The sequence below is a fragment of the Pelmatolapia mariae genome, linkage group LG3_W (genome assembly GCF_036321145.2).
Source record: "Pelmatolapia mariae isolate MD_Pm_ZW linkage group LG3_W, Pm_UMD_F_2, whole genome shotgun sequence".
NCBI lineage: Eukaryota > Metazoa > Chordata > Actinopteri > Cichliformes > Cichlidae > Pelmatolapia > Pelmatolapia mariae.
The window spans coordinates 64,583,574-64,596,701 of record NC_086229.1 but is presented as its reverse complement, the minus strand read 5'-3'; the positions used below and the strand labels follow the sequence as shown (position 1 = coordinate 64,596,701).

At 44.1% G+C, this 13,128-nt stretch overlaps 1 protein-coding gene across 1 annotated transcript in view; it reads right to left on the bottom strand.

Moving 5' to 3' along the window:
* The window catches only part of LOC134623870 (programmed cell death 1 ligand 1-like), an 81,204-nt gene extending 69,367 nt beyond the window's left edge, over positions 1-11,837 (bottom strand). The window contains exon 1 of the mRNA XM_063468878.1: positions 11,741-11,837. Within this exon, the coding sequence (XP_063324948.1) occupies positions 11,741-11,813 (73 nt within the window). The 5' untranslated portion in view covers positions 11,814-11,837. The remainder of the gene's footprint in view (positions 1-11,740) is intronic.
* Positions 11,838-13,128: the final 1,291 nt, after the last annotated feature.

The window sequence follows — 13,128 nt, the reverse complement described above, 5'->3', positions numbered from 1 at the left end:
ACCTCCTCCCTGTAGGCCGTCTCATCACCGTTGGTAATAAGACCCACCACTGTAGTGTCGTCCGCAAACTTCACAATGATGTTGGAGTTTCTAGTGGCCGTGCAGTCGTAGGTGTAGAGTGAGTACAGGAGAGGGCTCAGTACACACCCCTGTGGAGCACCAGTGTTCAGTGTGATGGGGGATGAGGTGGTGCTGCCCAGCCTGACCACTTGGCGTCTGTCAGACAGGAAGTTAAGGATCCAGCTGCAGAGGGAGCTGCTCAGTCCTAGATCCTGCAGTTTCCTGTCCAGCTTCGAGGGAACGATGGTGTTGAATGCTGAGCTGTAATCTACAAACAGCATACTCACATACGTGTCTCTCTTCTCCAGGTGTGACAGGACAGCATGGAGTGTCAGGGCTATGGCATCATCAGTGGACCTGTTGTGGCGGTATGCAAACTGTAGAGGGTCCAGTGAGTCGGGTAGTGCAGAGCAGATGAAGTCCCTGACCAGCTTCTCGAAGCATTTGCTCACGATGGGGGTCAGGGCTACGGGTCGCCAGTCGTTCAATGAGGAGATGGTGGAGGATTTGGGTACAGGGACGATGGTGGCCATTTTGAAGCAGGCTGGGACTACAGACAGAGAGAGGGAAAGGTTGAAGATGTGTGTAAACACTCCAGCCAGCTGAGCCGCGCATGACTTGAGGACGCGGCCGGGAATCCCGTCCGGACCAGTAGCTTTGCGCACGTTCACCCTCCTGAAGCACTTCCGCACATCCTCCTCAGACACAGTGTGCGCACTGACGTCATCCGCGGTGCACACACTGTCCGGTCTCATGGTGTTCGCTGTGTCGAATCTAGCGTAGAATACGTTCAGATCCTCACACAGAGAGGCCGTGGTCTGCGGTGTGCTGGTTTTCCCTCTAAAGTCTGTGATCGTGTTTAGTCCCTGCCACATACTCCGAGGGTTGTCAAACTGTTGCTCCACCCTGTCCCTGTACTCACGTTTGGCTGCTTTGATCGTCTTCCGGAGTTGGTAATGTGCGTGTTTGTAGTCCGATGTGTTCGCGGAGGCAAAAGCGGTGCTCCGTGCCGCCAGCGCCGTGCGAACATCTCCGTTAATCCAGGGTTTTTGATTTGGGAAGGATTTAACTGTTCTGGATGGGACGACATCTTCCACGCATTTTCTGATAAATCCGCAGACTGAGTCTGCGTACTCATCAATGTCTTTAGCAGCCACGTGAAACATTTCCCAGTCCGCGTGATCAAAACAGTCCCGCAGCGTAGACTCCGATTGGTCCGACCAACGGTGCACCGCCCTCAGGGTTGGAGCTTCCTGTTTCAGCTTCTGCCTGTAGGCGGGCAGGAGCAGGATGGAGCGGTGATCTGATTGGCCGAATGGTGCGCGGGGGAGGGCTTTGTACGCATCCCGGAAAGAGGTGTAGCAGTGGTCAAGAAGCTGGTCTCCACGAGTGTTGAAATGGATGTGTTGGTGAGACTTTCTTCAGGTTACCCTTATTAAAGTCCCCGGTCGTGATAAACGCCGCCTCTGGGTGTGCGGTTTCCTCACTGCTGATCGCGCTGTACAGTTCCCTGAGTGCTCGGTCAGTGTCGGCTTGTGGGGGAATGTAAACAGCCGTAATAATCACTGCTGTGAATTCCCTCGGTAGCCAGAATGGCCGGCACTTAATCATCAGGTACTCCAGGTCCGGTGAGCAGAAGGATTTGACCGGGTGCACGTTCGCATAATCACACCAGCTGTTGTTGATCATGAAACACACACCACCGCCTCTGCTTTTCCCAGTAAGATCCTGTGACCTGTCCGCGCGGTGCACAGAGAACCCCGGTAGTTGTATTGCGGAGTCCGGTACCTTGTCCGATAGCCAGGTTTCTGTGAGGCAGATCACGCAGCAGTCCCGCATCTCTCGCTGGAATGAGATCCGTGCCCGAAGCTCGCACAGCTTGTTCTCCAGAGACTGCACATTCGCCAGTAATAAACTGGGTAACGGTGGTCTGTTAGTGCGCCGTCTCAGTCGAACCAGAACGCCAGATCTTCTCCCTCTGCGTCGGCGTTTGCGGCCTCCACGGGCCCAGAACAAAGGCGTCTCAGGTGAGATGAATGGGGGGTCTGCAAACGGAGGGTCCGTGTTGCAAAACTTGAACTCCGGAAAGTGATGAGAAAGTCCATCTTTTATGTCCAGTAAGGTTTGTCGGTCGTACACAAGGAGACATGTGCTACTCGTGAAAAAATAAAGAAAAAGTAAAATTAAACACAAAAAACAGCTGTTGCTTGGGGGAGCTCGCGACGAGGCTGCCATACTCGGCGCCATCTTGCGGAACCATCTTGCGGAACAAATAGCGCGATGACACGCGATTGCGCGTCCGGCGAAAATTCGGAGGCAGATTTGCGTCGCCAAAACGCCTGAAACGCGCGTCAGTGTAGCGCGTGGGGCGCGTTTGACTCGCGAAAAAAACCACGCGCGTGAATTTTTGTGTTGCATTTTGTGCATACGCGTGTTTCGCCTCTACCGCTCGAGTTGGAAAATCTGAACTCCAGCGTCAAATCGCGCCGCGACAACCAATCAGGAGCCTGGTGACATGGCTGTGACCTAGGTCAAAGGGGCAGATCCAGCCAAAGCCCCTCATTCTTCATTCAGTATGGAGGAAAAGCTGATCAGTGCCGTGGCTAATCACCCGGAGCTATATGATGCTAGCTGCTACTTTTACCGAGACAGGAATAAAAAGGACCTAGCTTGGAGGCACATAAGTGAGGAGATTGGGCAACCTGGTAAGTTCATTCATTCTTCTTTTTAATTTTCAGACTGACCCGATGAAGCCGCGCAAAAGCTAGCAAGCCCACCTACTGTCCCGCTATTTTCCCACTGATGTACAAATACCTTTCCGCTAACAAGATAATGTGTTTATTCAGAGGACATCTGCAGGAGAAAGTGGAAGAGCCTCAGGGACACCTATAATAAGGAGAAGAGGACGGAGAAGGAGAAGAGGAGTGGGTCTGCAGCAGGATCGGGGAGGAGATGGAAGTTCTTCGCGGTCATGGGGTTTCTGGACCCCTTCCTCACTCCGCGGGAGACTAGCGGCAATATGGTGCGGACCGTGGAGAACTTCCCCCCCAAGGACCAGGGACAGCCCGGAGAGGCAGCAGGGGAGTGTCAGTCAGAAGGTATGTTTACAATGAATTAATGTAGCCAGTTAATTTATGCGTGTTGTCATATAGGAATATATTTTGTTTATTAATAAACAGCACACAGTGGTCCCGCTGTTCATCCGTCACTGCCCCGCCTTTTCGCTGATTTTTTTTATTGCACTGTTCAGCTTTCAACAATGCGCATTGCATTCTGCAGCCCAATTGACAAATCTCCTCCGTGTCGTGTCTCCTGCGCTTGCCAAACTTATCATGTTTGGTTTTGATAACCATCACGTCCAATAGAAAAAAACAGCACAAAAACACTCATAACTATGACCGTCATTCGGAAATACACACCTGCACCGCGAGGGAAAAAGGCGCACAAAAGTGGCGCGTAGACGGAGAAAAAGCGCGGCATAATAATACTTTTACGTTTTGCAATCGACAAAGGTTTGCACTTTGAGAATCAACTTGTGAGAACTGCGACTACTGTTCATGTGCTGCAATAAATGAGAGACCACTATATATAATTTCTCTTTGACTATTGTCTTCAACCTGTTAACATTTAATATTGTCTTGACAGAACAAACTGATTCTGCAGCAGAGCCATCCCCTGTTGCTTCTCCTGGCTCCCCAGTCCCTGGTCCCTCCACTCCTGCTGCTGCACCCACAGGTATGTACATCAAGCACTGATAGCTTTTTACTCGCTTGGATTCCCTTGTGATCACCTTTACTAAATATCTACAACTATTCTGTTTATATCCTGTTTTTTTTTTTTTTTCAATTTTGAAAATGAAAATCTAGTAGCAGCCTTCTCATTACTTTGTGTTGTTTTATGCTGTGTTTTACAGGACCACAGAGGAGGACAGCTCGAAGGCGGTCGAGGGACGGGTCCCAGGACGGTCCATCGGCGGTGGAGCTGGCCATCCTGGAGTCACTGAAGAGGCCACGCCCGTCTCCAACGGAGTATTTTCTCCTTGGCCTTGTTCCTGCTCTGGAGAGCATGCCGCCTCAGACACGAGAATTCGTGAAATTTCAAATGCACAAATTAGTTTTTGAAAGCAGCACAGCTGTGTTAAATTTGGAAACATTGGACCCTAATGATCAGTAGTTTTCTGATGAGGCAGCAGGCTCTCCAGGGCAGAAACAATGTTGTTATTTTTCTCCTCCTTCTCCCTGAGGCTCTTCCACTCCAAGCTGGGTCCTTTTTATTCCTGTCCTTCTGTAAATAGTTAAATTTTATATATTTATGTTTAATGTTTTTGTTAGTGAATTTATATATTTTTTCCAATAAACATTTGTAATGACTAATGTCTCTGTTCTACTACACAGCAATGTAGAATTTATTTCATATTATACTAATGACAAAATATACTAATACAGTGGGATGCAAATGTTTGGGCAGCCTTGTTAAAAGTAATAATTTTCCTGTACAAATCGTTGGTTGTTACAATAAAAATTGTCAGTTAAATATATCATACAGGAGACACACACAGTGATATTTGAGAAGTGAAATGCTGGATTTACAAAGTGTGCAATAACTGTTTAAACAAAATCAAGCAGGTGCATAAATTGGCAACACAAAAAAAGAGAAATGAAATAAATATTTAGTGTATGTGTGTGTCTCCTATATGATATATTCAAGTGACATTTTTTATTGTAACAGCGATTCATACAGGAAAATAATGGCTATTAATAAGGTTGCCCAAACTTTTGCATCACACTGTATATAGGAACATAGTGAAGACAAGTTATTTAGGAGAGTAAAAAGAGGTTAGTTTATTTTGGAGTAGAGCTCCATTTATTAAGAAAAATTTAAAAAGACAGGAACGCTCTTTAGAGGTTTGTGGGTGGCTCTTAAAAGAGCCGTTATGGGGAAGTCACTCGGACTTCAAACAGGCTACTCCTTTGGTTGCCAAGACACAGCTCCCTCCGCCGAGAAGTGGGCCATGAACTTCTCCCTCACCAGGACAGCCTCTCTGGAGGAGTTGTTTGCTGCTACACGACCCAGGCCTTGCAACAGCTCCACCACAGCAGGTGTCACACCCCTCACAGCAGCTGCCCCTCTCTCGTCCAAACAGCGCAGAAAATTGTGGAGAACACACGTTGCCTTCACACACTTCTCCGCAATTTCAGGACGGAGCTCCATGGAGCGCCGATACATCCTCCACTGTGAGGAGAGGACACCAAAGGCACCCTCCACTATCATCCTGGCCCTTGAAAGGCGATAGTTAAAGATCCTCTTCTCTAAAGGGAGGAGGCGTCCAGGGAAAGGCCTCATGAGCTCACGCCGCAGCGGGAACGCTTCATCAGCCACAAAGACATGGGGCTGGGCTCCACGGTGTTCTCCACCAGGTAGAGGCTGGTCAGGAGGCAGATGGAGAGTCCCAGCCCGAAGAGCCTGACCAAAGGTGGAGTTGGCCAGAATACCACCGTCGCTGGTCCTCCCGTACCCCCCAACATCAATAACGCAGAAGCAATACCTTGCATCCACAACCGCAAGGAGAACAATGGAAAAAGTTCCCTTGTAGTTGTGGAACATGGATCCTGAGTTGGGAGGTGCCTTCGTCTGGACGTGCTTCCCATCCAGAGCTCCACAGCAGAGAGGGAAGTTCCAGCGCTCCTGGAATCCCTCTGCAATGGACCGCCAGTCTGCAGCTGAAGGCACAGCCATGAAATCATCCACTAGACAGTCCCAGATGGCCGTCGCTACCTGGGGGATGATCTGGCTCACCGTGGACACACCAACTCGAAAACTGAATGCAATGGTCCTGAAGGAGTCCCCGGTGGCAAGGAACCTGGACAAAATTGTTTAAAATTTGTATTATGTGTACTGCAGTTACAGAATACATGATTCCAATTCCAAAACACTTTTGTGATGTCAGATTTAAATTACAAAACATAAATCTTACATAAAACATTTTGTAATTATAAGGATGATTACATAATGTATATTAGATATAATCTAAAACAGTCTGCGGGGATTATATACAAATATTCAACTATCCCAGAATTAAACCTGGTCTAAAAAAAAAAAGGAGTGAGTATCACTACAAAGATTATCAACAGTGGGCCTCATACCACAGTTTGATATCAGCAAACACCGAGAGCATACACTGATAGACACCACAGCCATGCTATCATCGCAAACACTGATAACAGCATAAATCAAATTAAATCGGGACTTGATGAGACATTTCGAGTATCACTAGAAATACTATAAACAGTGGTCTCCGTAACACAGTTTGCTTTCAGTAAACACCGACGGCATTCACTGTTAGCATAGCACATCCATGTTAGCAGTGTATAAACGGATAGTTTAGCATATATTAGCACAGGTATCAATAAAGGACTACTGTATTAAACACTTTTACTAACCTCAGGCGCTCAATCCCACCTGCAGAGCGCCTGTAGTTGGTGTCTAGGCGGGCGATCCTGGGACCGACGCGGGAAAGCAGGTCCTCAAACTGGCCGAATGAAACACGGTGGTATCGCTGGAATCGGCCGTCATCCAGGCGCAGCTCTTGGAGCAAATGGTGAAACTCACCAAACTGCTCACGCCTCTGGAGGACCTGATGGACCCAGGTACGGCGAGGACGTCTTTTACGCCGCTGCTCTGCTCTCCACAGTAAATAGAGAAGGGAGACTCTCTCTTCACGCTCTAGCTCGACAGCTGCCATCTTGCAAAGATACCGTCTGGCACAACTTCCTCCCACATTCCTCCCACATTTCCGGTTCACGCGCGTGAGACGATGCAATTTTGAGGCACGATGGATTTCTGTTGGACACGCGTTGAGGTGCGAATGTGCACGCGTCAAATTAGGGGCGTTTGGGGCGTTTCCGCCCGCGCCTATCGCGTTCGGTGTGAACGCGTTCGCGTTCGGTGTGAACACAAAGATACCGTCTTGTGCCAGACGGTATCTTTGCTAGATGGCAGCTGCCGAGCTAGCGCTTCTCTATTTACTGTGGAGAGCAGAGCAGTGGCGTTAAGGACGTCCTCGCCGTACCTGGTTCCAGTCCTCCAGAGGCGTGAGCAGTTTGATGAGTTTCACCACTTGCCCCAGGAGCTGCGCCTGGATGACGGCGATAACAGCGATATCACTGTCTTTCACTTGCCCAGTTTGAGGACCTGCTGTCCCGCGTCGGTCCCAGAATCGCCCGCCTAGACACCAACTACAGGCGCTCAATCCCACCTGCAGAGCGCCTGTCCGTCTGCCTGAGTTTAGTAAAAGTGTTTAATACGGTAGTCCTTTATTGATACCTGTGCTAATATATGCTAAACCATCCGTTTATACACTGCTAACATGGATGTGGTATGCTAACAGTGAATGCCGTCGGTGTTTACTGAAAGCAAACTGTGTTACGGAGACCACTGTTTATAGTATTTCTAGTGATACTCGAAATGTCTCATCAAGTCCCGATTTAATTCGATTTATGCTGTTATCAGTGTTTGCAATGATAGCATGGCTGTGGTGTCTATCAGTGTATGCTCTCGGTGTTTGCTGATATCAAACTGTGGTATGAGGACTACTGTGGGTTAATCTTTGTAGTGATACTCACTCTTTTTTTTATTTAGACCTGGTTTAATTCTGGTAAAGTTGAATATTTGTATATAATCCCTGCAGCTGTCAGACTCTATAACAGGGGTCACCAGCATTTCTTAAAACTGAGAGCTAGATACAATTGTGAACAGTTTGGTTCATCTTTAGTTATATGGTTCTATCTAGCATATTCTATCTTGATATGCTGTCTTATCACAGGTTAATTTTTCAAAAATATTAACAATGATTTAAGCAAGGAAAGGGCTACATGTCAACATACAACTCTTTATTTCTATTAATGTCTTACTTCATTCCTACCTGACTGACATGTTGAGGGATTATGAGTGATTGGCTCACTGTAGCGGTAAAAGTTGCTACCAATCAAATCACATGTTAAAGTTAAAACAAAACACAACTGACTGTTTTATATTATATCTAATATATATTATGTAATTATCCTTATAATTACATAATGTTTTATGTAAGATTTATGTTTTGTAATTTAAATCTGACAACACAAAAGTATTTTGGAATTTGAATAATGTATTTTGTAACTGCAGTACACATAATACTAATTTTGAACAATTTTGTCCAGGTCCCTTGCCACTGGGGACTCCTTCAGGACCATCGCGTTCAGTTTCAGAGTCGGTGTGTCCACGGTGTGCCAGATCAGCCCCCAGGTAGCGACGGCCATCTGGGGCTCTCTAGGTGACGACTACATGGCTGTGCCTTCACCTGGAGACTGGCGGTCCATCACAGAGGGATTCCAGGAGCGCTGGAACTTCCCTCTCTGCTGTGGAGCTCTGGATGGGAAGCACGTCCAGACAAAGGCCCCCCATATATCATATAGAAGACACACACATTGATATACATTAAATATTTATTTCATTTCTTTTTTTGTGGTGCCCAAATTTATGCACCTGCTTGATTTTGTTTAAACAATTATTGCACTTTCTGTAAATCCAGTAAACTTCTTTTCACTTCTGAAATATCACTGTGTGTGTCTCCTGTATGATATATTTAACTGACATTTTTTATTGTAACAACCAACGATTTATACAGGAAAATAATGGCTATTAACAAGGTTGCCCAAACTTTTGCATCCCACTGTATTAGTATATTTTGTCATTAGTATAATATGAAATAAATTCTACATGTGTCAAGTCGTGTGCCAACATTTGCTGTGTAGTAGAACTGAGACATTAGTCATTATAAACATTTATTTAAAATAATATTAAAATTCTCAAACAGAAAAACATTAAACATAAATATAATATAAGTATTTACAGAGAGACAGGAATAAAAATGACCCAGCTGCTCTCCAGAGCAGGAACAAGGCTGAGGAGGAAATGCTCCATTGGAGACTGGCGTGGCCTCTTCAGGGACACCAGGATGGCCAACTCCACCACCGATGGACCGTCCTGGGACCCGTCCCTCATCTGCCTCGGAGCTGTCCTCCTCTCTGGGCCTGTAAAACAGCACAAAACACAAAGAAATGAGAAGGCTGATGCTAGATTTTAATTTCAACATTGAAAAAAAAAACAAAATATAATCAGATTGGTTGTAGACATTTAGTAAAGGTGATCACAAGGGAATCCCACCGAGTAAAAAGCTATCAGTGCGTGCTGTACATCTGATGCTACAATTGCATACCTGTGGGTGCAGCAGCAGGAGCTCAGGGACTGGGGAGCCAGGAGAAGCAACAGGGGATGCTCTGCTGCAGAATCAGTTGGTTCTATCAAGACAATATTAAATGTTAACAGGTTTTAAACAATAGTCATAGAGAAATTATATACAGTGGTCCCTCATTTATTGCAGCAGGGGTTCTCAGAATAACTAGCCCCTCGCCACGCACTTTATACACTTTTGTCCCCACACACATGAACATTAGTCACAGTTCTCACAAGTTGATTCTCAAAGTGCAAACCTTTGTAGATTACAAAACGTAAAAGTATTATTATGCCGTGTTTTGTCTTCATCTGCCTGCCACTTTCATGCGCCTTTTTCCCTCGCGGTGCAGGTGTCTATTTCCGAATGAGGGTCATAGTTATGGGTGTTTTTGTGCTGTTTTATCTATTGGATGTGATGGTTATCAAAACAAAACATGATAAATTTGACAAGCGCAGGAGACACAGCACGGAGGAGATTTGTCAATCAGGCTGCAGAATGCAGTGCTGTACGGTGCAAAAAAAATAAAAAGAAATCAGCGAAAAAGCGAGGCAGTGACGGATGAGCGGGACCACTGTGTGCTGTTTATTAATAAACAAAATATATTCCTATATGACAACATGCATAAAAGCAGAACGGTATTTGTACATCAGTGGGAAAATACCGGTGGCTTGCTAGCTTTTGTGCGGCTTCCCCGGGTCAGTGAAAATTGTAAAAAGGGAAATGAATGAACTTACCAGGTTGCCCGATCTCTTCACATTTCTTCCTCCAAGCTCGGTCCTTTATATTCCTGTCTCGATACAGAAAGCAGCTGGTGTCGTACAGCTCCGGGTTGTTTGCTACGGCGTTGATTAGCCTTCCCTCCATTGAAGAATGAAAGGCTTTGGCTGGATCTGCCCCTTTGACCTAGGTCACAGCCACGTCACCAGGCTCCTGATTGGTTGTCGCGGCGCGATTTGACGCTGGAGTTCAGATTTTCCAACTGGAGCGGTAGAGGCGAAACACGCGTATGCACAAAATGCAACACAAAAATTCACGCGCGTGGTCAAACGCGCCCCACGCGCTACACTGACGCGCGTTTCAGGCATTTTGCCGTTTTCGCGACGCAAATCTGCCTCCGAATTTTCGCCGGACGCGCAATCGCGTGTCATCGCGCTCTTTCCATTGACTTTACATGTAAACCTGACGCTCTGGCCGCCTCTATCGCGTCCGGTGTGAACACACCGTAAGGACCCCAAAGCACTTTACACATTCAGTCATCCACCTATTCACACACACATTCACACACTGACTATTCATGTGTGTCTTACTGATAAAACTGTGAAATTAAAACTCACACAATAAAAGTGTTTGTGAGCTTTTCTTCCTCCCTTTAAATAGGATACATTTTATTTGCTTTTTTCCAGTCTTACTGACCAAAACGTGCACACGTTTATACAGCACTTCTAACACTGAACTACAGTACAGAGCCTTTCCTCTACATCTGCTAAGTATCTACAGCAGATTTTATGTATAACCTCTTCATATTTTTTAATAACCTTGTATAGTTTATCCTTCCTTTGCACAATCAGCTGCTGTGACACTAATCAATGTGACTGTTTTGATGTGCCAACACCATCTTTTTTATGTGAACATGCAAGTGAGTAGTTTTGGGCGACCATTTATTGGTGCCACAAGGAAAATGCTATGCACCTATCTGACCAACAGTATTTGGATACATGAATCTAGATAACTTAAAGACACCCTCAATATTTTGAACTCTGCAGTACAAGACCAAGTTTTCAGTGTGCAGCATATTTAACAATTCACAAACAGTAGCAGTACAGATCAGTAGCCTCTTCCATCCAAAATGGTAAGTCAGCAATTTCTGCTTCTTAGTAAGAATTACTTTCAAATAGAAGTAAAAAAATAAGGCAGTGCACACAAACAGTATCCAACCTAAAACTTGTAATCTGTGCTTTCACTTTTGTGGTACTGTGTTAGCATTGTGCTTTGTGGCTAGTTACAGATGGATAACCAGCAGAATAACAAATCGGTGAGCTCTCCAACATGTAACAGGTCTTTGGTGTCCATCCCCATCCATGGACTCCACTTAGCTAAAAGCAACATAAATAGTGTTTTCTTCTCTTTTCTGACAACTTATACTGGAAGGAAGTTAGCTCAGGAGAGACGTCACGGCACAACTTCCATCAGACCTCTGAGTTTAAGTGAGCGTAACAAGATTTTAAATTTTAAGCTTTTACTAACTAACTGTTTAGTAAAAGCTGTTTACAGGCACTGTTGCCATCTTGGATGGTAAATTCAGCATTATTGGGGATTTTCACAGGTGGTATTTGAAAGCTGAATTTCGTACTGTAACTCGTTACCGGGTTACATAAAAATAATTCACATTCCTCATTTGTCTCTCACCTGCAGAGACAAACACGAAGAGATCGACAAACAGCAAAGTGGAGAAAAACAAAAAAGATCTTCGGCGAGACATTTCCGTAGCCTAGCTAGTTAACACTGTTTTTTTTTAACAACTTTATTTGAAATAATAAAGCGAACAGTCAGTCATTCCAGTTCAGTTTGTACAGTAGACATACAAGGCAAATAAGAGTAAGAATATACAGTACGATGAAATAAGAAGGATAAATAAATAAAGGAAAAGGAAAAAAAGAAAAAAAAGGAGGGATGTGACAGACTTCATAACAACTTTGTACTTAAAAGTTATATTTGTGACAGCTCATTCATTAAACATTTCTGAATGAATTTCAATCAATGATAAACCTTTTTTATTGGAAGTTAATTTAAGAGAGTTTAAGTAATATTCAATTTCAATCAAAAACAAATTAAATGATGGGGTTGAGTTTTGAAATTTACATTTATGTATATGGAATTTCCCTAATAAGATATAAAGATTGACAATGGTACATATTTTTTTTTCTTTGGTTTCAAAATAAGTGATAATGTTTTTTCCTTCAATTTTGATTTCGTATGTTGTTTTGCACAGTATATAATTTTCAAGCTTTCTCCAAAATGTAGCACTATATGAACAGCCATAAAACAAATGAATAACACTTTCAAGTTCAGTTTTACAAAAGGTGCATTTTCTATCAATGTCACAGAACCTTGAAATGTATGTGTTGGATGGATATATGTTATGTAATATTTTCAAATGTAATTCTCTAACTTTGTTTGTAATACAAAATCTAAAAGGAACAAGCCACGCTTTATCCCAGTTGATGTTATCAAAATAGCATTCCAAAAAAACTTCCCTCTTGGAGTTATTTTCTTCGCATTATACAAACATTCTCTAATATGTTTATTGGTGCATTTCTTGCTTAAAAGATCAATACCATTTATATAAAGAATGCTAACAGATGCATGTGGTGTGTTCTGTTTTTTGTAACTTTTCATCAACTCAGTCAGTCCGCTGGGAACGGACTTTATTACTGAGCTAAAATCTTTAAATTTGATAGGGAATGTTTTTTTCTGTAATAAAGTCATTGTAACTGAGTAGTTGGCCTTCAGAGTCAAATAAGTCTTTTAAATAGATTATATTTTTATCGATCCAATTCTGCAGATATAGTGATTTGTTCCTCTTAGTAATACATTCGTTATTCCAGATAATGGATCTATGTGGAGAAAAGTTATGTGAATAACATAATTTCCAAGCCAACAATGCCTGTTGATAAAATGCAGACATTTTAACTGGTAACTTTGATATACTGTGATTACAAGACAATAGGAACTGCAAACCTCCAACATTTCTAAAAATGTTATGTGTTATGTGTAATGATCCAGGAGATTTTAAG